Here is a 26,755-nt window from a genome sequence, read left to right as displayed (position 1 = left end):
ACATAACGAGTATTTCTATTGCTCCTTCCTTTAGGACATTCCTGGCAAGTGAAATTTTTGAGGCAGAAAAATAGTTATGTCATATACAAACTTAATAGATACTTCATTAAAATAAAGTACAAGTCAAATGTCATTGTATGTGCTCATTGTGTGTGCTTTTGTGTGGGTAGGTATTATGTAAAATCAGGAGAACTAATACCAATAGATATATTTAATGGAAGAAATGATGCTATTCAAAATTTACAAAATTAGTAATCACTATAAAATTTACATTTCAAAAATATTTTTCTGTAATGAAAAATGGTCAATATTATGAATATGTAGCATTTTTAATTCATTAAGTACAAAAATCATGCTTTAGCAATTAATCTGTGAATGTGGGTAGGAAAGTATTCTCTGAAGTCATAAATATGAACTGAGAGAAAAAGGATGGGTTACTGATAATCAGAGGAGATAAAGAAAGAAGAAACATTCTAGATTAAGAGGCAGAATGTGCTGTCAGTAAACTTGCATTAGGAGTACATTTGAGATGCCAATGTGATGGAAAGCAGAAAATGACCATCAAGTGAAGAGAGTATATTTGGTGGAGACACTTTTAGAATTCCTTAAGTCTCTGTGATATTGTAGATTTATGTTTACTTGTGGCAATTAAGATTTTCATTCAAGAGATTGATATGGTGCCTGTCACATAGCAGATTATGAGAAAATAAAAAATGCTGTATTTGTAACAAATATTTAGCCCCAAATTCCTACTGTATAGAGTACAAATTTTGAACTTTATCACATATCAGAATGTAGAACTCAAATTGAGAAGAAAAATGGTAATATATGTTCCTATCTATTTCAAAAGAATAACACATGAAAAAGGAATAGCAATTCTATTGATAGTATCATATTATTTATGAATGTATGCACATGTATATGCATTGTATGACCTTTTTTCATGACATAGCACATCTGGGTGTATACCTAAAGAAATCAGATTTGATATTCAATAGAAATACCTACCCAACTATGTTTATTGTGGCACTATTAATGATAACCAATTCATGAAATCATCTGAGAGGTCTATCAACAGATGAATTGATAATAAATGTAGTAGATACACAATGTAGTATTATTCAGCTATAAAGAAATATAACATGTCACTTCCAGGAAAAATGGACAGAACTGTAGAATGTCATGCTCAGTGAGATAATTCAGGCTCAGAAACATAAATATCATGTTTTTTTCATATGTAAAATCTGTTTAAAACAATACAAGAAAGCAGAAAGGTCACTCCTGTGAGAAAGGGAAAGCAAATGGGAGTTGGTTAGGTGGACAAAAGAGTCCTTTTGGGGTCAATATGATAAAAGCCCAAGGTTTCCAATAAAAGTTATTATAACAAACTCACTATTTCTATAATTAATTAAAAAATAAATAGTGTTAATTTTCTGTATAACAATTAGGTTCCAAATGGTCTATCATATCACCAATAATTCTTTAAGTGAAATGCCATAGATAGATGATATCTGGGTTTTCTGCCTTACTGAATTTAGTACTCTTTAGTACGTGTGACTGTTAATTAAAACAAAAAGAAGTAAATTCCCCTCAGAAATCTCTCTTCCTATTGCTGCAAATTTCAGTGAAAATTTCCCATTGTTCAATCTTCTTTTTGCCTCTGGGGAACAAAAATATTTGGAGAGCAGAAATACTGTAGAACTATTTATTTAATTGGCATTCCCTGTTCATTAAACAATTAATACACAAGAAACTTAAAATGTCCCTGTTGTCCATCCTGAGGAAATCTTTGAATTCACCGTGTGTGACAACGCCATGCAACTTCCTTTGCACAGATTGTGTTGAATACACAGTGTCATTTAAAACCAGGAGAGCAATTCCGCATGTCCTGATTAAGGCAGTTGTGATTAAGAAGGAAAAAAAGGTGTACAGAAGTGTGTTCTTGGGTTTAACTCTAGAAATGTAGGAGTGGGAATATCCACCTATGCTTAGTGTACTTAGTCCCTACACCAAGGAGGAAATTCAGATCCACTGAGTCCACTCTTTTTCTGCTCTTGTTTTGTTTTCATCCCTCACACTTTGATATATAGAATTGCTTTCCAATGAGTTATTTTCTAAAGAAATTTCAAATCCCCACCACTCTTTCTCATAAACTGTATCCTTTTGTTCAAATTGTTGCAGAAAATTATCTATTTATTTATTAGCTGTTCACCAAAATTTGAGTTATATTTCATACCTATTATACTAGCATGTTTGATTTACTGATAGCCTTATTTATTTTGTAACATGGTTATTACTTCCACAACAGTAACTGTCTCTAATTATTTAGGAGGTGCTATGCTCAGGAAAATTTCCTCTGCTCCTATTCATGCTTCCTTTAAGTGTTCAGAAAACATATTATATGATTGAAGACAAAAAAGACTTCATTGCCATGTTCATGGTTTTATTTTATACTGTGTGTTAAATTGTATAGTGCGAGGAATCTCATCATGACATTTCTAAACCTTTGTTTTCCATTGTGATTTTGTTCATGCTGTATATTCATTGACTTATTTTGTGGTGAAATATGATACTTAACATCTTTAAGTGGGCTTCCATTCTTCTAAGTGGTATATCTTGTATATCATACATTTTTCTTATTATAGTTATGAACACATCTTATTTAATTTTATATCAGGTTTGTTTTGAATTGATGGACATGCTGAGTATGACAATGAATTTTTGATATAGACTAGATACATTGGTCTCAGTCCTTACTATACATTCAGCATTTTCATTTTTCAGCACTTAAAATGTGATCAGTATCCATGTAAGTATATGGAAAGGCTAATAATAAAACAAACTTAAAACATCAAGCACAAAAATGAATTTGAATCTACCAATATGAGAGTGAGAGTAAATTTAGTGTAGACTACAGGAAGTTCTACCTTATGCATCAAAGATTGTGTACATTCTAACCTCTTAACCTGCACTGTCTCCATCACACAGTTCTCTCAAATGCTCTCCTGTACCATCTCATCATCTGTAGAGCAGCTGCATAGTCTATTCTCTCAGCCTAGAATGTTTCTTCATTCTCTACTGACTCATAATGACCAATTCTTCCTCTTTAGGCTTAATAATTTCTATTTTAGAGAAGCCTTTCCTATTCTCTTTCCTGCAAAATTTGGTTACTCAATGATGTTTTCCTGTCTTTAATCAACTTCTATTTGGTAGGCATAAACAATGTTAACCCTTTTTTTTTGAACCTTGCAGATTGGATACATTTATTTTCCAAACATATTTTTCCTTTTAACCTTTTTATTTGTCTATATTAAATATGCAAATAAAGGGCTTCACTGTGACAAACTCACAGATACATATAATATATGTTATACATATTCTACCCCCAAGTAACCAGCTTTTATCTTCCCCTAGTCATCTTCTTCTTTGCAAATACTTCCCAACATAATTTCAAGCCTATTTTAGGCAGGAACTTTACCACTTGAGCCACTCTGCCAGCCCTAATTTCAAGCATTTTTGAAATATAAGTTGTATATATGAAAGAAAGCATGATATTTTTCTTTCTGAGTCTGCATATTTCATTTAACCTGATGATCTCTAGTCCTATTCGCTTTCCTACAGATCATGTTATCTCTTTCTTTGTTACAGCTGAATAATACTAATTTTATACATAATATTTTCATTAGTCACATGTACACTTGATTTTCAATAACAAGATGTTTTTCTTTATAGAGGCCTAGAACAATTTAATTGATTAAATCAAACATATATTTTTCCATTAACTCACAGGATTTTAACACAATACATATCCATTAAAGAGAACTGATACATGAGGCACATTCTCCCATGTGTAGGTGTTGTCTCTAATTTTATTGATGGGCTGGTATTCCTCCCCTAATCTATGTAGCACCAATTACTTTTGTTGATGTTGAAAGAATACATCCTAAAGGCATTATAGGAAAGAGAGACATGTATTTTTTACAATTATAACTATTCCATTTTTGAAGCATGACACAGTTCAAGTAGATATTATTAAATGTAGCCATGTGAGACATATATAGTTCATTTTCAGAACAAAATTCACATCTATGACAAGTCTACTGTGGTTTTCAGGAATTGTATTGGAACCATTATAATATTCATTTTGATTATTATATTCAATTCTATTTTGTATGGAATAATTATTGCTACTATTATAAATGTAAAAAATTTGTAACAGAGATAAGTTGCATAATTTTCTCAAGGTGATACAAATAAGATGGTTAGCTAAAATTTTTATTACTGGAAGTCTTCACAAAGACTTTCATGCTTTAATTGTGCTTCATTCTATAATTTTGGGGTGTTACTCACCTAAATTATAAAGAAGAAGAAGAACAAAAAGAGAGCTGTCACTTACTGAGAATTGTACTGTACATAAAGGCAGTTTAAGCCTCAGGAAGGCAGTAGTAATAATTATATTCATAAGGAAATTGAAGAAAATCATAGGAATAAAGATTGAAATATAAATCTATCACTATTGTAGAACTACTATGGACATAAAGAAATAGGGGGACTATCTAGACAAACCATGAATTATCTGCAAATATTCCAAAAGAGTCAGAAGACATTAGTTTATGTCTATAAAGGAAGAAGGGATTAAAACAAGTCACTGTGTATGCAACAAGAGAGACTGATGCTAAATGAGAGGTCTGAAAAGTTATAAACATTTAAAAGTGAAATGAACTATCTATCTCAGGGCAATGTGAGCCTCTGTCATGGGAAGAATCATGAAGGGTAACTACATCCATCCAAGGGTAATAGTGTGAAGTGATAAAGACCAGAATCCTAGATGAATGATTTTGACAATTTTTTCTTGTGTTATAAGGAAAAAATCTAGTGAAATGGAAGGAGAAAACCACACATCAGTATCACGATTCCTCCTCCTGGGCCTCTCAGAAAATTCTGAACTAGACATATTTGTTTTTGGACTGTTCTTGTTCATGTACTTGGTCGCAGTACCTGGGAACCTACTCATCATACTTGCTACCTGCTATGATTCCAGTCTCCACACCCCCATGTACTTCTTCCTTTCAAACTTGTCATTTGTTGATATCTGTTTCATCACCACCACAGTCCCAAAGATGCTGGCGAACATCCAGGAACAAAACAAAGATATTTCCTACAGTGGGTGTCTCACTCAGGTATACCTTTTAATAAATTTTGCTGGAATGGAAAATTTCCTGTTATCTGTGATGGCATTTGACCGTTTTGTGGCCATCTGTCATCCCCTTAATTACTTGGTAATCATGAACCCTCACTTCTGTGGCCTTCTGGTTGTGATGTCTTGGATCATTATTTTCTGGATCTCCCTGCTTCATATTCTACTAATTAATCGATTGACTTTCACTGTGGACACAGAAATCCCACATTTCTTTTGTGAATTAGCTCAGGTACTGAAGGTAGCCACTTGTGATACCTATGTCAATAAGATCTACATGTATATATCAGCAGCCTTGTTGGGTGTGTTTCCTGTGATTGGGATCCTCTTCTCCTACTCTCAGATTGTCTCTTCTTTATTGAGTATGTCTTCCATTGTGAGCAAGTATAAAGCATTCTCCACCTGTGGGTCTCACCTCTGTGTGGTCTGGTTGTTCTATGGAACAGGTCTTAGTGTTTACCTCAGTTCTGCTGTGACACTTTCATCCCAGAGAAGCATGAGTGTCTCAGTGATGTACACTGTGGTCACTCCCATGCTGAATCCCTTCATCTATAGCCTCAGAAACAAAGATGTGAAGGAGGCCCTGAGAAAACTAAGGAGAGCACTGTGCTGTCCTTCATAGATTTCTGACCTCAAAACTATGTGGCCATTGTGGTCCCTTAGGCAGATGCAGTGAATTTACATGTCCTGTCTTTTTTCTATGCTAATAGACACACTTCTCCCTTCTATTGCCAAAGCAGCTATGAATTTCCTTCTCCTTGTTTGTATTTGTTTCTTCCTTGTCCATTAACTTGTTAATCAATTTGGAATTTCCCTTCCAAACAGATGGTTCTTAATAGTCTGAATTTTGTGAATATCTGGATGCATTCTTGAGATTTTTAAACTTAACCTTCATTACATTTATTATATTATTATATGAGATCTTCTAAATGAACCTATTGTACCTTAAGGATTTTCCCTTAAAATGGAAAATTCTGTTTTGTTTTGAGGAGTAAATGAAATGAAATCATTCAACAGTCATTGAAATATTTGAGCCATAGCATTAGTCTGCTCATAGCTTAGCATGTGTGATTATATTTAATCCTGAGCAAGTTGATTTAAGGTCTTTTCTCTTGCTTATTGTATTTCTGAATGGAAGAGACTGAGATGACATGGGTATGATCAATAATCTGGAACTTACATGGAGTCACATTCTTGTATTTGACAGCCAACTTTTACAATAAAGGTGATTGAATTTTCAACATGAAAGGTCAATCTAACTTTGAATGCTGGCTTGCTCTCATGATTCCTAGTGACATTATGCTAGGTGAATCTCTGAAATATTGCTTCCTTCTAAATATTTGATTTTCATATCTGATCTACTTCTCCCTTACCTGTTAAAGTCCTTGCTCTTCCTTTATTTTCTCATGGTTTCCTTGTCTTCATCAGCTGGTTTTTTTTTGTTGTTGTTGTTATTATTGATTTTGATTTTTTTTCAGTATTGTGGTTTGAAACTATAATTATCCCACATTTGCCTCCTGAATAGCTGAGATTATAGGCATGAACCTACATTCATTTAAACTTTTTTTATTGGTTAACGTTAGCTATTCTATTCTTTAATAAAGTGGAGTAATATTTCACTATAAGTATACAGCAAAAGTTCCTCATTCATTTATCCAATGATGTATATTTTGGAAATCTTTGTTTTGGCTGCCTTAAAAATTGATGCAATGGAGAAGATGGCACATTTATTTAGGTAAATTTATGTTAGACATACTGTTTCAAATAATGAAAGACTTCATATAGGATGGTCGTCCCACAACATCATTTTCTGTAACAAATTATATTTTTCAATGTTTGTAAGTTTATTCCATGATGTTTAAACTCTGATGATAGTGCCTGAATATCTACAAGAACACTTCTTCATCATTAAGCAGCACAGCTATACCATTTTGAAATATTTGGTTAAATATAGAGTGGTGAGATAATTTGGTCATATGATAATTGTACATTTAATTGTTCAAGGAATTGCCAAACTATTTTTGAACAACCCTCATTTTTATTATAGTCTTAACTAATTTAATTGTATAATTTAAAAGATTATTCTAATGGTATCCATCAATATTTTCATTAAAAAAAGCTTAAAGTTTTTAATACATTTCCAATATTTGTAAATTAATTTTTTCAATTTTATATAAAAGTGTAGCATCCTTTAGCTGATAAAGTATTTCATACTAGGCCTTTGATGTGTATATCTTTATGACTGGCTATCTTTTCAGTGCCTGTTGCCATTTATGGATCTTTGTACAAATATCTGTGTAAAATTATTGTTTACTTTCTAATACAGTGCATTCTGGTTTTTCTGACCTGTAAATGTTATTTTTATATTTGAAAACTTGTACCTTATTAGAATTTATTTTAACATATTCCCATTCTTTATAATTGCTATTTATTTTAAATATGTAATTCATTGTTGTTAACTGTACTCATCATGATTTATAGTAGATCACAACATATTCCACTTGTCCTATTGAAATTTGTACATTTTGGGCACCTGCTAATTCTTCACTTCAAAGCATCTGGTGTTCACTATTTTACATTCTGTTTCTATGAGTTTTACCTCCATAGATCTACATAAGTGAGATCAAGCATTGTTTGACTTACAATGCCTGGCTCATTTCAATAAATATACATGCAGACATTTTTGGTAACATTTTTTCCTTTTTTAGTTGAATATATATATATAGAAAGAGACTATTTATTCTTGTGATAAAAACAGGCTGTTGATTCTACACCTTGCCTATTGTGAATAATGTTATCACAACAATCACAATGGACATATATCTAGTATTCCTATTTCATTTCACTTAGCTATGCATGACAAGGTAGTGACGTTGCTGGATCATATATTAGTTCTAATTTAAATTTTGGAAGAAACTTGATACTGTTCTTGAAAAAACTATACTAATTTATATCACACCAGTAGTGTTCAATGTCCCCTTCATCTCATCTTCATTAAAGCTTATTTTGTGTTTTCATTGTCCCCTTTCTGACAAGTATAATGTGTGACATCATTGTGGTATTACTGTAGATTATTTTCATGATTAGTGATGCTGAGATAGTTAAAATATACCTATGAGCATTATATGCTTTCTTTTGCGAAATATGTATTCACTTCATTTGCCCATTTAATGAATTTGCTTTTCTGTTGGTTTTGACTTATTCAGGTTATTTATATTCTGGAGAGATACCCCTTATCCAATATATGCTTTCCAAAAGTATCCTTCTATTGAATACTTTGTAAATTGCTTCTTTTCCAATATGTAAGCTCATTTGTTTGAGAAAATCCAATAATTTATGTATTTTTATTGTTTATGCCTCTGAACATTTAATTCTATTAAAATTTATCTTTGGATTTTTCCAATGCATCTTTCTATTGCTTCAAGAGTTGAGGTCTTACTTTCAAGTCTATAGTCCACTTTGAGTTTCCTTTTGTGTACGCTGGGTCATTAAAGTCTTGTTTTCATTCTCCTCATGGATATCTATTTTTCTCAATCTACAGCTTTATAAATAAGCTACACCTTCCTTCCAACTGGTGTTGTTGACATATTTGCCAAAAAAACAATTGAACAAGCAAAATCTTACCTATAATATAAAGGAGAGATAGTAGTGCTGAACATTATGAGCATTGAAACTCAGAAATTATAATCCATGGTTAGTTTACTCCATTGGCAAAAGGACTGCATACTTCCAGCTCTGTTTTATTTCCCTAGCTTTCTGAGGCCTGTCTTTCACCATTTCCTAATAGTAGAAAATCTCATATCTATGTAAACTAGGTAAATGGTAGTGGTATTCTTTGATATCAAACTTTGTATCTGAATCTCTGTAACATTTCAGATATCATTTTTTCATGAGCTCATTCACATTTTAAAGAAATGTCATTAACACATTCACAGTCACATATTATATACACATATAAGGGCATATATATGTATATGCATATTAATTTGTATATATATATATATATACAAAAGAGAAAAAAATTGGAATATATTTCCTCTATGATCTAACATAAGCAAAATACTCTGTTTCAACACTTCTAATCAGCATAATACTGGATGTCTATATTAGAGAAATCAGGAGAAAGAAAGACCTGAAAACTGAAAAGACCATAAATGTCAGTTGGAATGGATAAATTAGACACTTACTGAAAAAGTATACACAAATTCAATGCATAATAATTTAAAATCTTATGTGTGCAGAGACTTAACAATTAGCTCATTTTTAAGCACTTGAATAACGTGTAAAATCCAGAGTTCAATTGTCACACATGGAAAATGAATGAACAGAAATTAACTCAGTAAAAACATGGTGTACAATATCAATATATAAATATCTATGCGACTATAATGATTGAGATTTAAAAAATCAGGAAAACAACATCAGTTAAATTAGCTACAAAATTCTATAATACTAGGAGTAAACTTAACCCATCAGGGGAATTACTTTTATAATGAATGATGAAACACTTGAAAAATTGAAAACGAAGCACAGAAAAATTTTTTAAATGCACCTCATGGTCATAGACTGGAAATATCAATAATGTTAACATGTTCATACAAGACAAAATGATGTACAGATTCAATGCAATACCCATCTAATTCATCAATAACATTATTCATAAAAAGAAATGAATATCACACCAATCCTAAAATTGATAAGGAACCACTAAATATTCAAAGAGCAAAAGAGGTGAAAAGATATGCATACAGATATTTGCCAAAATTCAACTTTTTTCCATTAAATTATATTTATTTATTTATTTATTATTTACTTCATTGGTATTTATTTATTTATTTTCTTTTATTATTCATATGTGCATACAAGGCTTGGGTCATTTCTCCCCCCTGCCCCACCCCCTCACTTGCCACCCACTCCGCCCCTCCCTTTCCCCCCACCCCCTCAATACCCAGCTGAAACTATTTTGTCCTTATTTCTAATTTTGTTGTACAGAGAGTATAAGCAATAATAGGAAGGAAAAAGGGTTTTTGCTGGTTGAGATAAGGATAGCTATACAGGGCATTGACTCACATTGATTTCCTGTGTGTGTGTGTTACCTTCTCGGTTAATTCTTTTTGATCTAACCTTTTCTGTAGTTCCTGATGCCCTTTTCCTATTGGCCTCAGTTGCTTTTAAGGTATCTGCTTTAGTTTCTCTGCTTTAGGGGCAACAAACGCTAGCTAATTTTTTAGGTGTCTTACCTATCCTCACCCCTCCCTTGAGTGCTCTCACTTTTATCATGTGCTCAAAGTCCAATCCCCTTGTAGTGTTAGCCCTTGATCTAATGTCCACATATGAGGGAGAACATACGATTTTTGGTCTTTTGGGCCAGGCTAACCTCCCTCAGAATGATGTTCTCCAATTCCATCCATTTACCAACGAATGATAAAATTTCGTTCTTCTTCATGGCTGCATAAAATTCCACTGTGTATAGATACCACATTTTCTTCATCCATTCGTCAGTGGTGGGGCATCTTGGCTGTTTCCATAACTTGGTTATTGTGAATAGGGCCACAATAAACATGGGTGTGCAGGTGCCTCTGGAGTAACCTGTGTCACAGTCTTTTGGGTATATCCCCAAGAGTGGTATTGCTGGATCAAATGATAGATCAATGTCTAGCTTTTTAAGTAGCCTCCAAATTATTTTCCAGAGTGGTTGTACTAGTTTACATTCCCACCAACAGTGTAAGAGGGTTCCTTTTTCCCCACATCCTCACCAACACCTGTTGTTGGTGGTGTTGCTGATGATGGCTATTCTAACAGGGGTGAGGTGGAATCTTAGTGTGGTTTTAATTAGCATTTCCTTTATTGTTAGAGATGGTGAGCATTTTTTCATGTGTTTTTTGGCCATTTGAATTTCTTCTTTTGAGAAAGTTCTGTTTAGTTCACTTGCCCATTTCTTTATTGGTTCATTAGTTTTAGGAGAATTTAGTTTTTTAAGTTCCCTATATGTTCTGGTTATCAGTCCTTTGTTTGATGTATAGTTGGCAAATATTTTCTCCCACTTTGTGGGTGTTCTCTTCAGTTTAGAGACCATTTGTTTTATGAACAGAAGTTTTATAGCTTTATGAGGTCCCATTTATCTATGCTGTCTCTTAGTTGCTGTGCTGCTGGGGTTTCATTGAGAAAGTTCTTACCTATACCTACTTACTCCAGAGTATTTCCTACTCTTTCCTGTATCAACTTTAGAGTTTGTGGTCTGATATTAAGATCCTTGATCCATTTTGAGTTAATCTTGGTATAAGGTGATATACATGGATCTAGTTTCAGTTTTTTGCAGGCTGCTAACCAGTTTTCCCAGCAGTTTTTGTTGAAGAGGCTGCTATTTCTGCATCATATATTTTTAGCTCCTTTGTCAAAGACAAGTTGGTTATAGTAGTGTGGCTTCATATTTGGGTCCTCTATTCTGTTCCACTGGTCTTCATGTCTGTTTTTGTGCCAGTATCATGCTGTTTTTATTGTTATTTCTTTGTAATATAGTTTGAAGTCAGGTATTGTGATACATCTTGAATTGTTCTTTTGACTGAGTATTGCCTTGGCTATTCGTGGCCTCTTGTGTTTCCATATAAGTTTCATGGTAGATTTTCGATCTCTTTAATGAATGTCATTGGAATTTTGATGGGAATTGCATTAAACATGTAGATTACTTTTGGGAGTATCAACATTTTTACTATGTTGATTCTACCAGTCCATGAACATGGGAGATCTCTCCAGTTTCTATAGTCTTCCTCAATCTCTTTCTTCAGAAGTGTATAGTTTTCCTTGTAGAGGTCTTTCACATCTTTTGTTAGGTTTACACCTAGGTATGTGATTTTTTTTTGAGGCTATTGTAAGTGGAATTGTTTTCATACATTCTTTTTCCGTTTGCTCATTGTTAGTGTATAGAAATGCTAATGATTTTTCTATGTTGATTTTATATCCTGCTACCTTGCTATAGCTATTGATGGTGTCTAGAAGCTTCTGAGTAGAGTTTTTTGGGTCTTTCAGGTATAGGATCATGTTGTCTGCAAATAGGGATATTTTGACAGTTTCTTTACCTATTTGTATTCCTTTTATTCCTTCTTCTTGCCTAATTGCTCTGGCTAGGAATTCCAGTACTATGTAGAATAGGAGTGGAGATAGTGGGCATCCTTGTCTGGTTCCTGACTTTAGCGGGAATGGTTTCAGCTGTTTGCATGTTTTTTGTCTTTACTTTGTTGTTGAGTTCTACTTTTACTGCACTGTGATCAGATAGTATGCACGGTATAAGTTCTATTTTCTTGTATTTGCTGACGCTTGCTTTGTGCCCTAGGATATGATCTATTTTGGAGAATGTTTCATGGGCTGCTGAGAAGAATGTATATTGTGTAGAGGTTGGATGAAATGTTCTATAGACCTCTACTAGGTCCATTTGATCTATTGCATATTTTAGATCTTGGATTTCTTTATTGATATTTTGTTTGGATGACCATCTATTGATGATAATGGGGTGGTAAAGTCTCCCACAACCACTGTTTTGGCATTTATATATGCTTTTAGGTCTTTCATGGTATGTTTGATGAAATTGGGTGCGTTGACATTGGGTGCATACAGATTGATGATTATTATTTCCTTTTCGTCTATTTCCCCTTTTGTTAGTATGGAATGTCCTTCTTTATCTTGTTTGATTCATGTAGGCTTGAAGTCTACTTTGTCAGAGATAAGTATTGCTACTCCTGCCTGTTTTCGGGGGCCATTGTCTTGGTAAATTTCTTCCAGCCTTTCATCCTTAGCCTATGCTTATTTCTGTCAGTGAGATGGGTCTCCTGTAAGGAACAAATTGTTGGATCTTCCTTTTTAATCCATTTCATCAAACAGTGCCTTTTGATGGGTGAATTAAGTCCGTTAACATTAAGTGTTAGTACTGATAAGTATGTGGTGTTTTCTGTCATTTTGTTGTTTGTGTGTACCTAAGTTGAGGTTACTCTCTACTGTCTTGCTTTTTCTTTTCCTGTAGTTTGGTGCTGCCTGTCTTTTCATGGTTATGTTGAATTTCACTTTCTGTGCGCAAAATCCCTTGCAGAATCTTTTGTAGTGGTGGCTTTGTGGTCACATATTGTTTTAGTTTCTACTTATCATGGAAGACTTTTATTGCTCCATCTATTTTGAATGATAGTTTTGCTGGGTAGAGTATCCTGGTGTGAAGTTATTTTCATTCAGTGCCCAGAAGATATCACCCCATGCTCTTCTGGCTTTTAATGTTTCTGTTGAGAAGTCAGCTGTGATTTTGATGGGTTTACCTTTGTATGTTACTTGTTTTTTCTCTCTTACAGCCTTCAATATTCTTTCCCTAGTTTCTGAACTTGTTTTAATGATGCTATGTCGTGGAGTAGTTCTATTTTGATCTGGTCTGTTTGGTGTCCTGGAGGCCTCTTGCATCTGTATGGGAATATCTTTCTTTAGATTTGGGAAATTTTCCATTATTAATTTGTTGAATATATTCTGCATTCCCTTTGCTTGCACCTCTTCTCCTTCTTCGATGCCCATGACTCTCAAATTTGATCTTTTGATGCTGTCAGTGAGTTCTTGCATTTTCTTTTCACAGGTCTTGAGTTGTTTAATTAATAGTTCTCCAGTTTTTGCTTTAATTACCATTTCATCTTCAAGTTCTGAGATTCTGTCTTCTGTTTGTTCTATTCTGCTGGGTTGGCCTTCCCTTTTGTTTTGCAGTTCTGTTTCGTTCTTTTTTCTGAGGTTTTCCATATCCTGGCAGTTTTCTTCTTTATTGTTGTCTGTTTTTGTCCTGAGTTCATTTATCCATTTATTCATTGTGTTCTCTCTTTCACTTTGGTGTTTATACAGTGCTTCTATGGTTTCCTTTATTTCTTCTTTTACTTTTTCAAATTCTCTATTTTTCTTGTCTTGGAATTTCTTGAGTGTCTCCTGAACATTTTGGTTGACCCTATCCAGTATCATCTCTTTAAAATTCTCATTGAGTACTTGCATTATGTCTTCTTTTAAATTATTCTTGTGGGCTTCATTGGGTCCTTTGGCATGGTTTATCTTCATTTTGTTGGAGTCTGGATCTGAGTACCTGTTTTCTTCATTCCCCTCTGGTTCCTGTACTAATTTTTTGCTGTGGGGAAACTGGTTTCCCTGTTTTTGCTGTCTTCCCGTCATTGTCTTTCGTGTTGTTTCTGTCCCTGTACTGTGTGCAATTAAGTATTTTCTAGCTTGTTATAATAACAATGGTAATATTTAGAATGAAGGGTGAGCTGAGATGGAAAACAAGAAGTTAAAGAAAAGGGGAAAACAAATACACAGACAAGAGGGAGAAAGCAGAACAAGGTTTCAGACAGGAAAGTTTCAGAGGTATAAACAGGGAGTGTTAGTGTACTAATTGACAGTAAGCTGAACAGACATTAGAGGGACAGAGGTAGGATTGAAAATCAAAAAAAAAAAAATTAAGGTAGGAATAAAAATGAAAATTAAGTAAATGAAAGAAATATCTATATATTAAAAATGAATTAATATAAAATTGAAAATAGAAAATTAAAAAACAAAAACAAAAACAAAAAACCCTCCAAGTTCAAATGCAATGAAATTTCCATCTTAATAATTTGGGTGTCTGTCTCAGTCTCCAGTCCTGGAGATGGTGCCTCAGATGTTGTTTTGTAGTTGTCTTATCAAAAGGGACTCACAAAGTAGAACAAAACCACACACACACACACACACACACACACACACACAAAACCCATCTAGTGTCCCGAGTTCAAATGCAATACAGTTTCAGTAACTTTTTCCACTTGCAGGTGTAATTTGGTTGTTCTCTCATCAAAGATAGGGAGAAAAAGAACAACAAGAGTCTGGAGACGGTTCTGAGAATGGTATCTGCAGCTGTGTCTTGCCTTCCCGCTGCTGTCATCCTGATGTTGCTGGAGGCATTGTTTATGCAGATCTCTGGGGTGAGCTTAGCACTCACCTGGCCCCGCAGGCTTTGTTCAGAGTTCTCCTGTGTGGGAACCTCTGCTATAGGCTTTCCCCTTTCCAAGCACTGGGAAAGGTGACACTGCACCCACATTGTCAGACCTGTGTGTTTATTTACAGTTCATGTGGGAGGTGGGTCTTCCCCCTCTCCTGTGATGTTTTCCTCCCACCGCCACTTTCACAAGCTTTCCTGCTTCTGCTTACTGTTCGGTGCTGCTCCTCCTGCCAGCCGCCATGTTTGTTTACAGTTCACGTGGGAAGTGGGTCTTCCCTCCTCTCCTGTGGAGTTTTCCTCCCTCCGCTACTCTCACAAGCTTCCCCGCTCCTGATTACTGGGCACGCACCCCACCCCCTCTCCTGCCAGAGGCTCTCCAGCCCACCCAGCTTGTTTATTTACAGTTTATTTACAGTCCTGGGCACCCCACCTCTTTCCAGCATGTCTTTATTGCTCTTATTGCTTATTACTCAGTTTCTCTTTTTTCCCCCGGTGGAGGTCAGTCTGTCCAGGGGGCTATGCTGCTCTGGCCCAGGCTTGTCTGTGGGAGTACCGCGGTACCGCAAAGCTCACTTGTTCCACGTCTTTCCAACCTGTCTGTGTGCCGGTGACTGGTGGCCTGGGGGCCCTCCTTGTTTCTCCATTTAATGTGAAGTGGAGATTCTCTGTGCCGGCTGGAGTTGTGAATGGGTCAAATTATGCCTTTTCTCAATGATTATGCCTGCAAAGTGTGTCTCCGGTGTCTCTCCAAGATTTCACTATAGGAGGCTCGCTTTCTACTTCCTCCCTCTAGTCGCCATCTTGGAATCACCACCAAAATTGAAATTTTAATGCATGAAAAAAAAAGTTAATGATGCAAGTATGATAATAGACACAAGAAGAGTGGAATATCATAGAGTATCAGAAAGTAAATTCCCAAATTTGTGATTAATTTTTTTGAACAAAGATATTAGCAATATACAATACAGAAAAGACAATCTCTTTGGATAATGTTACATAGAGTCAGGATATTAACATTTAGAATGAAATTAGACACTCATTGAAAAAGTATACACAAAATCAACATGTAATAGTTTAACATCTTATGTGTACAATGTGAAAATGTAAGATTACCAGAAGAATAATTAAAAAATTCAGTAACATTAGTTAAGCTAATGATTCCTGGAATATAAACCCATAGGTTCAGAAATAAAGCAGGAAAATAATACTGCACTAAATTTCAAATCTTCCAAATGGTAAAAGCAGCCATCTGCATAGTACATGGACAATATGCTGAAGGAAGAATATATTTTAAATATTTTTATTAGCTTGTAAATCATGTAGAGGGGAGTTTCATTGTGGCATATCCATATATGATTTCAATGTACCTTGGTATGGTTTGCACACAATATCATTCTCTGTCATGCTCCTGTCCCCTTGTTAAAATAATTTTCTTTTTTTCTATACTGGGACTTGAACTCAGGGCCTACACTTGGAGCCATGCCACCAAGCCCTTTTCTGTGAAGGGTATTTCCAAGATAGTGTATCACAAACTCTGTCCTGGCTGGCTTTGAGCTGCAATCTTCCTGATCTGTGTCTCTTGAGTAGCTAGAATTCAGGCATGAGCCATAGGTACCCAGCTATTTTGATAGGGTTCAGTGTTCTTCTTTCATATATGTAAATATTAAGTACATTGACCATGTTAGTGTCCTTTACTTCTCATTTGTACTTGCCCTCCCTCTAATAACTTCCCCTAACAGAATCTCCTTTGTAATTTTGTCCTTCATTGTTTAACTGCATGTTCATTCTTAAAAAGATTTTCCATAATTTTTTATCTATGAATATATTATACTTTAATCAATGTAACCCCTTCTATTACTCTTCTTTACCTTTTCCCCATGTCCTATTATTCAACAGCTTTCAATGTGTTTAAATCATACAAAATATATGCTATATGATATGTATATATGCTCCATATACTCAAAATATATTGAGCTCTGAAAACTTCCTAGTAAAAAAAATCTCAGCAGGGGAGGGAAGGTGGCCCAAAAAATTAATACAGATGTTAAAATGATAAAATAAATAAAAAAGAATAAAGTGACTCAAGTATAAATAGGACAAGTACCCATACAAGCAATTTTCAAAATAACACATACAAATCTCTACGCTGTATGTTAAAAGAAAAAAAGCTTAATTATCAGAATAATGCAAATAGCACCTATTAGAATTGTTATGAAACAAATAATATATCATATTGTATATTGTAGGGATTTGGAAATTCTTGACCATAGTGTAAGTTGGTGCAGTTATTTGCAAAGATACTGAGGAGTTTTCACCAACAGTTAAAGAAGTATGTTATAATTCAGCATCACTCTACTTCGTAAATATTGAAAAGATATGAAGTCAGTATGTCAGGAAATATGGGCATCCCCATTATCTCTAGGATTAGTCACAATAGTCAAGATGTATAAAGTATGTGTTTATCATCAAATTAATTCATGAATAAAATCACATATATACTTAGTATAACACTATGCATGCATAAAATAAGGAGATCTTATTTAGTCCAACATGTATGAATCTGACATTCTAAGAGAAATAAGTCAAGAATTGAAAAACAAACACCACTAGAACTCACACATACAAAGATAGCAAAACTCATGGATGTGTAGATTAAAATGGTGACATCTGGAGGCTGCAGATTAGGGAATTGGATAAATATTGGTCAAAGGACTCTAAACTTCTGTTATATATGAGAAATAATTTCAAAAGATCTATTGCACATCCTGACCAATATAATTGATAAAACATATGTATACTTGAAATAAATGAAATCATACAGATTATGGCAATATTTTTAAAACATTTGAAAAGGAAAACATATCCAGAATGTAGAACTACATCTTACAGGTCAGAAGCAAGGAAACATTATGAATGTTGAATAGGAAAAGTTTTAAAAGAGTAAATTAAGGAGTTGGTAAAAAGAAGAAAATAGGAAAAGGAAAATCCCAGGCAAGAGAAAAGTTATATACATTTTTAGAAAAGAGAAAATGTGAAGATATTGAAACCCACATAATTTGCTTTGGGGATGCATGTCCATTCATTTCTGAGCTCATTAAATCTTCAAGGAAGAAAAGCTGCTCTGGTGAGAAGCCTCTCCACAGCCACTATTACACGTTTGTTCCTAGTCTGTAGATGAAGGGTTTCAGGATGGGGCTGATTCTGGTATACATCACTGGGGTGATAGTGATTTCCTTGGAAGAATTGATTGAGCAACATTGAAATACACCCCAAAGCTTGTTCCATAGAGCATGCAGAGAGGTGAAAATTACAGATATAAAAACCTTTATATTGGCTTTCAGTGGAAGGTATCCTTGTTAAGAGGAGATACTCAGAGAGTAATAGAAAAGGATTCCCTTAGTAAAAATACAACCAACAGGTCAATTGACACAGGAAAAGAACATTATTGGTGAGGGTATCAGAGATAGCTACGTTGACAACCTCACCTTCTTCACAGATGTGGTTTTCAGTGCTTGTAGAGAAGTTTGGTCACATCACCAGTAGAGCAAGAATCAGGGAGACAGAGAACATGATAATCCAACATATCAGAACCATGAGGGTACAGACATAAGGGTTCATAATGGATGTGTTTACTACAAATCATGTATAGGTCATTAGAGTTAGTAGTGAATTATCCACTCCAACAAATGTAATATATATATATATAGATAGATAGATAGATAGATAGATAGATATCAAAGCAAACTTTGTAGGATGTGCTGTTATTCTGTAACTAGGTGTTCACCAGCATTTTTTGAGATTGTGGTAGAAGTAATGAAGATGTCAAAAAAGGGCAGACAAAACAGGAATAAATACATTGGTATGTGGAAGTGAGAGTCAGACTTCTCACTTCTCATTCATACTGCAAAGAAAATGGACTGTAATTCAGTACAATGTGAAAGTATCAGGAGGAGACATATGGTTTTGTGATTCCATATAACTATAATATTTTTTGAAGAAGGAGGTAAAAACAAGATTCAGAGAACAGCTCAGTGGAATTGAAAGCAGTTACCAATTTCCAATGTCACCCTTGGATGGATTCCACACCTGTCTGTAATCCAGTCAATAACATGGGTTCACTTAGGTAAAGTGGGAACTCATTTCCTTTTAAATGCATATAATCATTCACATCTAACAGAGCAAACATCTCTTCTCCCTTTTAAATATCAATGCATTTGTTGTATTTTCCCATCTAAATTTCTGGACAGAATCAAATTTTTATTTGATATGACCTTTCTAAAACACTTCAAGGTATTTCCTGTTACTTTTCTCTTGGTCCTGGGGATTAAAAAGAGGACTATACATGCCAGACAAGCACTCTATCTCTCAAACTACAAACTTGTACCTTTGGTGTTATATTGTATTTGTGATATAGTCTCATGATGAATTTGACATCTTTATCATCTGCAGTAGTGACTAGCCGTGCAGTTTTAACACAAGTGATCTTCATTTTATGACTTAAACCTTCATGGTGAAGTGACAATTAACTCTAAGTGTCTAATTTTATCCTTTACAAAATGTGATTATTACTGATAACATTGTAAATTTTTCTACAACCTTGCCATTTTTCTCAGCATAATTCTCAATAAATTATAGTTACTTTCATCATTGTTATAACTATTATTCTCATTTCTTATTGTAGTTATTTTTTATACTTATTTTGGAGATTATGTACAGTATACAGCTTGAAGTACAGTATACAACTGTTATTTACAAATTGGGTTTAGACTTAAATTTCAAAGAAAATAATTTTGGGGCACCAACATACTATCTCTGTAACTTTTAATAATTCATTTAGGCTCACTTAATGACAAATATTTCATTTGTACCTGAGAAATAGTAAATTTTGATTTGAATGAGTTGATGTCATAATCTTTTTCCAGTTGTTCTCATTATGTAATAGACATTTTGTAGAAGTGATCTTTTATTCTAAACCTCTCCATGAATCTGTTTTTTAAATAATTGTTTTTACTTTTATTTAGTAAAAATAAACTGGCAAAGTCATTTCTTGTCTAGAATGTTTTAGTCATATCAATATTAAATATATAATGCAAGTTCTTTATAATAACAAAAAATGAACTTCCTAAAGAAGAACAAGTTTTTGAAGATGAATTTAAATGACAATAATCTTCACTAATTTAAGTATGTTCATATCATACATCTGTTTTTAATGACTACTATTTATCCCTCTTCATTTCATCTGTGGTAATCATTATTGGTGGAATTCTGCACATTTCAGCACAATGGATTGGTTACCTCATTTAACTTCCATGAAACATCTATCAATATCTGGACTTGTATTGATCTTTTAAAAACTTTTTACTGTTGTGCTGTGGAGGGGTATTTTGTGGCATTTACAAAAATTCTTATAATATTTCAAACATAACATAATTGAATACTCCTGTTCCAATATTCTTCCCCCATTCCTGCAATAGTTTTAAAAGATATCATTTTTCCATGTACATATAAGTATACACTGTATTTGCAATATATTCACCCTCCTCAGCATTTCCCACCTCCTCTCCCTCCCACTTGTACCAGGTCCACCCGAAAGGATCTACTTTATTCTCCTGTTTTCCATTTTACTTATAATAAAAGAAGAAGAAAAAAATAAGATTTTTTTGTTGTTTAAGATAACTACTTGGAGAGTTTCCCTGTGGCACTTCCCTGTTTATATGAATTGTAGCCCAATTTGGATCATTCCCTCTATTTTTTTTCATTTTAACTAAATTTCTTTCAACCAGTTTATAAATTCTATATTCATTTTTGTATAGAGAGGGTATTAACCATATTCACATTCTTAACTTCCATATTTGACCTCTTGGCTGTTTCCACAGCTTAGCTATTGTGCATAATGCTTCAATAAATATTGGTGGCAGATACCTTTGTTGCAACCTGACTTACATTCCTATGGATATATCCCTTTGAGTGGAGGAGGAAAAGAGCCTAATGGGGGTGAATGTGACAGAATTACAAAGTTTGCAATATGAAAATATCATAATGAAACTCATTATTTTGTGCAATTAATAAAAAAGAAAAAACAAAGTGTTCATTTCCTCAATAACATTTAAGATGCCAAATAATACATGATATCTCCAAAATCCATTAAAGTAGAAGTTATAGAGTGATGGCATCTGTGCTTTCTTACCTGTGGGAATAACTATTGAAACTATTCTAACAATGGTGTGAGAACAGGAATAAAGGAGAATGGTGGAGGGTGTGAATTCACATATGATGTATTTGATAGATTGTAAGAACTTTTGTAAATGCTAAATGTACCCCCACACAGAACAACAACACCAAAATCTTGTGACTGATAAATCATACAAAAATAAATTCACTTTGGAAGAAATAAATCTATCTCTTCCTACTACTGCTTAAACACACATGAACTTGATAGAAAATTTTCCACTTGGCAATATTCTTTGACTCCTGGCAGCAAAAACATTTAGAGCATGGAAAGACAGTAGATCATTTATTTAATTAGGAGCCCTGATAACTCAGCCACTAACATGCTAGAAATGCTAAAATTTTCCTGTTACCCTTCCCAATAATTCCCTGATTCTACTATTCATTACAAGACAAACAGGTTCCCTTGAGACAGATTGTCACAGATAGTACATGGAGAACAGAGCTTGACATTTACAGCCATCACAGAGATTTGACATGTGCAGGGGAAGGTAGGTGGTCTAAAGAGGAAAAAAAGAGGACTACTGTTGATTACTAGAAGTCCTACTATGAATCACAGATTGTGTCTATTTAGCTCTCTCACCTTGCTATCGATCATGCTGCCTTCTCAAATATTACCATGTCTAGAACAACTGCATACTCTATTTTCTCACTATAAATATTTCTTCTTTATTCTATACTGACTCATAGTCCCAACCTTTCTCTCTCAGCTCAAGAAATTCTATTTTAGGGAAGCAACCTCTACCAACTTTCCCACCAAAAAGATTACTTAATGATGTTTTGCTGTTATTAATTTCTTTTCAATAAGCATTAATAATACTAATCCTTTTTACTATGTACTTTATAAACATTTTTATTCCAAACTCACATTTGTCTTTTTTAACCATGTTATTAGTCTGTTGATTGTACAAAGTGATGACGTTCCTTGTGAAATGTTTATATGAGCATACATATTCAAACCTGATATAACTAGCTCTGATCTCTCTTTGAATCTTCCCTAGTCACCTTCTTCTTGCCAAATAGTCCCTCTATGAAGTTCATGTCTTTTCAAAATAGATGGCACATATGAAAGGAAACATGTGATATTTGTCTTTCTGACTGCATATTTCATCTAACCTGATGATGTCTTACTCCATCCATTTTCTTGCAAATGACATGATTTCCTTCTTCCCTATGACTATATAATGCTCATTTTTATGCATACAACATTTTCACTAATGTACATGTCTGTTTAGCATTCTATACTTTAAGATGATTTGTTTTATAGAAGCCTTGAGTTATCAATTCAATTAAACATATTTCCATTAACTAACATGATTTTAATCCATTACATATCCATTAAAGAGTCTTAAAACATGAGCACACCCTCCCATATACCCTTATATTTGATGTCAGTAATGACATCTTATTGTTCTCACCCCATATCTATGTAGCTCACAATATTTTTGTTTCTATTTGGAGAATTCAACTTGAAGAAATTCTCATAAAGAAGATGTAGTAGAGAGATTTCATTGATGGGAATTACTGGATGTCAATCACAAGAGGTAAGAGACCTATTCTATTTACAATGATGAGAATTCCATTTTTGATAGATGTCACGATTCAAATGGATGTTGTTAAATTTAGCCATGTAATAGAGATGTAGTTGTAGTTCATAACAAAATTTCACATTTATATACATCCATCGTGTGTCTCAGGACCATACTAGAATAATTATATCATGCACATTAATTTCTCTATTCAATTATCTTGACTCATAAATATTTATCATTCATACTAAAATAGTAAAACACGTGTAGCAAAGAGAGTTTTAATAACTTTAACAGGGTCAATCAATCATAGAGTACTGTACCAAAATTACTCCTGGAAGTCTCAGCCAATTTCTAAATCAGGATATATTCTATAATTTTGGAAAGTTATATACTTAATTTTAAGGAATGAAAGCAATAACAATAATAATGATGATGATGATAGCTAGCAATTATTGATAATACTACAAAAGGAGAGTTTATCTTTAAAAGATAATAGCAAAAATTACATTTATAGGGCAATCAAGACACAACACTAGAAGTTTGAGCTCTAGGAACAAAGATTGTTTGTCTTGCAAATCTATGCTACGACATAACTGTAGGGATATTAGACAACATAAATATGGGATTATCAAGGAAAAGGAGAAATTTTCTTTAAATATTCTGAAAGGGCTAGAAGAAATCAGTTTATGTTTACAAATAAAGAGGGGAATAAAACAAGCATATGTGTATAAAACAAAAGAGACTTCTAAATTACACAATGTTTAAAAAACTTAAAAATATTTAGAACTGAAAGGAATTGTCTCTTCAATGTCATGGTAAAGACCATTGAGGATAAATGACATCAATCCAGGGATGATAGTGTGAAGTTAAAACTACCTGAAAGAGGATCCAATGGCAACTAGGGTACAGAAGACAATGTGAGCTCCATAAATCATAAACTTTGCTGAGACTCTGCAGCCATACTTGGTGGAAATAAAGCACCAAGGAGAATCAAAACTTTGACAACCTAAACCCCAGCCTGTAGAAAGCTTCTCCATGACGTGTTTCACTGAGAAAACAGGTGGGTAGACACTGGTGACAGCCACCAACTCCAAACTTACTTGGGAGACATTTGGTAGACCAAACCGGTGAGTGGCAAGTGTCATGTGGTGTTCCCCCGTCACCCCTGGGAAGAACCAGCATAGCCCCCTGGGAGGACTGATCACCCCACAAAAAAGAAAGAAAGAAAGAAAGAAAGAAAGAAAGAAAGAAAGAAAGAAAGAAAGAAAGAAAGAAAGAAAGGAAAAAGAAAATAAACTAAACAATAAACAATGAACTGAAAACTAGCAAATAGCATAGGGGGAAGAAACACTGAAAGCACACCAGAGAAGGAGGGAGGACCAAGGAGCTAATCTCTACACAAACTTTCAGTAAACAAGCAGCTGGAAAGGCAGGAAGTCTGAGAGTACCTGAAGTAGGGCAGGTAGTGGACCACGAAACTCATCTCCTGAAGCAATGAGCATTACCCAAAATCAAACAGCTTGCAAAATTGAAAACAAACAGTGAGCCATCACAACACTCTGACAGCAGGGGTCCATCTGAGTGATCACTTACCTTGCCCCAGAGAAATGGATGAGCCAAAGAAACAAGCCCTCCAGAAAACAAGCACAGAGAAAAGCCACCTCCACAGCAGAACTGCTGATAGACTACAGAGCTGATCTCTTGAACCTGGGCAAAGCATGCAAACTTAAACTGCCATACCTCACTTAGGATGGAGCTGATCAAGCAGCTGCTGCTGAGAGACAGAAGAGAAAAAAAACAAACCAAAAAAAAACTGCCCACCAACTGGTGAGACTACGACAGAGCTTCAGCTTCAATACCAACACCAGGACTGGATGATGAAGGAGTAACACCAGAACTTAAACTAAGACTGAAATTCTATTGCTCCTAAACCTGGAGGGTATTTTTGTTTGTTTTGTTTCATGTTTGTTTGTTTATATCTCCCCATTTATATCTTTGGGGTTATGTTTGTTGTTGTTTTAAGATTTCTTGCTGTGAATTAGTTAATACTAAATCACACCCAGACCATGGTCAGAAATAGCACACACAAACATAGCAAAAACCCAATACAGACACAAAACAAAATTACATGAAGGGAAAGAAAACAGGTGACTGAAATCACCAACTAGCATATCAAGAGCATAACTCCAGAGTACCAAGAGTAGCGATGGGAGGATGAAAAATGGATGGAAACCATTCTCCCCTCAAAAGTAAATTAGTACAGGATTCAGAGGGAAATGAAGGAAACATACCCAGATACAGAGTCCAACATAACAAAGATAAACTATGCCAAAGAACCCAATAAAGCCCACAAAAACACCCACAAAGAAGAAATCCTGCAAGTGACCACTGAGAATTTCATGGAGATGTTATTAGACATGGTCAACCAAAATGTACAAGAGGCACTCAAGAAATTCCAATAGAACAAAAAAAAAGAATGTGAGAAAACACAAAAACAAATAAATGAAATCATAAGAGCCTTAAATAAAAACCAAAATGAAACAGAAAATACCATAAATAGATAGATGAATTTAGAACAAAAAATTGACAACATTAAAAAGAAAGTGACCCATAATATGGAAAACCTCAGAAAAAGAATGAAACAGAAATACATAACAAAATGGAAGGTCATTCCAGCAGAATACAACAAACAAAAGACAGAATTGCAGAACTTGAAGATGAAATGGTAAATAAAGGAAAAACCAAATAGTCAAAGCACTCAGGACCTGTGAAGAGAATATGCAAGAACTCACTGATTTCATTAAAAGATCAAGCCTGAGAATCATGGCCTGAAAGGAGAAGAGGCTCAAGCAAAAGGCATGTGTAATATATTCCAAAAAATAATAACAGAAAATTTCCCAAATCTAGAGAAAACTATGCCCATCCAGGTACAGGAAGCCTCCAGACCACCAAACTGATGTGATCAAAATAGAACTACCCCATGACATAATATTATTAAAGCAAGAAGCTCAGAGACTAGAGAAAGAATGTTGAAAGCTGTAGGAGAGAAAAAACAAATAACATACAAAGGTAAACCAATCAAAATCACAGCAGATTTCTCCATAGAAACCTTCAATTAAAGAAGAGCATGGAGTGAGGTCTTCTGGGCACTATATGAAAATCACTACAATCCTAGGACACTCTGCCCAGCAAAACTATCATTCAAAATAAATGGAACAATAAAAGTATTCCATGATAAGCAGAAACTAAAACAATGTATGACTACCAAGTCATGACTACAAAAGATTTTCCAAGAAATTCTGCATACAGAAAGTGAAAGCAAACAAAACCATAAAAGGGCAGGCAATACAATATTACAGGAAAAGAAAAAGCAAGAAAGTAGCGAGTAACATTGGTTCAGCTCCACACAACAAACCCTTAAACAGCAAAGAAAACTACATAACAGGGATCACCACATACCTATCAATATTAGCACTAAACATTAATAGACTTAATTCCCCCATCAAAAGACACTGATTAGCAAAATGGATTAAAAAGGAAGAACTGACGATATGCTGCCCACAGGAGATGCACCTCATTGACAAAAACAAGCATTGTCTCAGAGTGAAAGGCTGGGAGAAGATCTCCCAAGACAGGCCGATCTGTAACAAGCAGGCATAGCTATACTTATCTCAGACAAAGTAGACTTCAAACTGATATTACAAACAAGATAAAGAAGGACACTATATATTAATAAAAGTAGAAATACACCAAAAAGGAAATAACAATTATCAACCTATACACACCCAATGTCAATGCACTCAATTTCATCAAACATAC

General features: G+C 34.2%; 1 protein-coding gene across 1 annotated transcript; it reads left to right on the top strand.

Annotated features, from left to right (window-relative positions):
- The first annotated feature begins 4,862 nt into the window (after nucleotides 1–4,862).
- On the top strand, nucleotides 4,863–5,819 carry LOC141416382 (olfactory receptor 7D4-like). Its single transcript, XM_074053426.1, has one exon. It carries the CDS (start codon nucleotides 4,881–4,883, stop codon nucleotides 5,817–5,819), a length of 939 nt encoding a protein of 312 aa, XP_073909527.1. The 5' UTR covers nucleotides 4,863–4,880.
- Nucleotides 5,820–26,755: the final 20,936 nt, after the last annotated feature.

Source organism: Castor canadensis, chromosome 14 (genome assembly GCF_047511655.1).
Source record: "Castor canadensis chromosome 14, mCasCan1.hap1v2, whole genome shotgun sequence".
Taxonomy (NCBI): Eukaryota; Metazoa; Chordata; class Mammalia; order Rodentia; family Castoridae; genus Castor; species Castor canadensis.
This window is presented reverse-complemented; position numbering and strand designations above follow the sequence as displayed.

What these genes read in the sequence shown, in the direction of transcription:
- LOC141416382 (XM_074053426.1), top strand. Translation starts at nt 4,881, where the DNA reads ATGGAAGGAGAAAACCACACATCAGTATCACGATTCCTCCTCCTGGGC.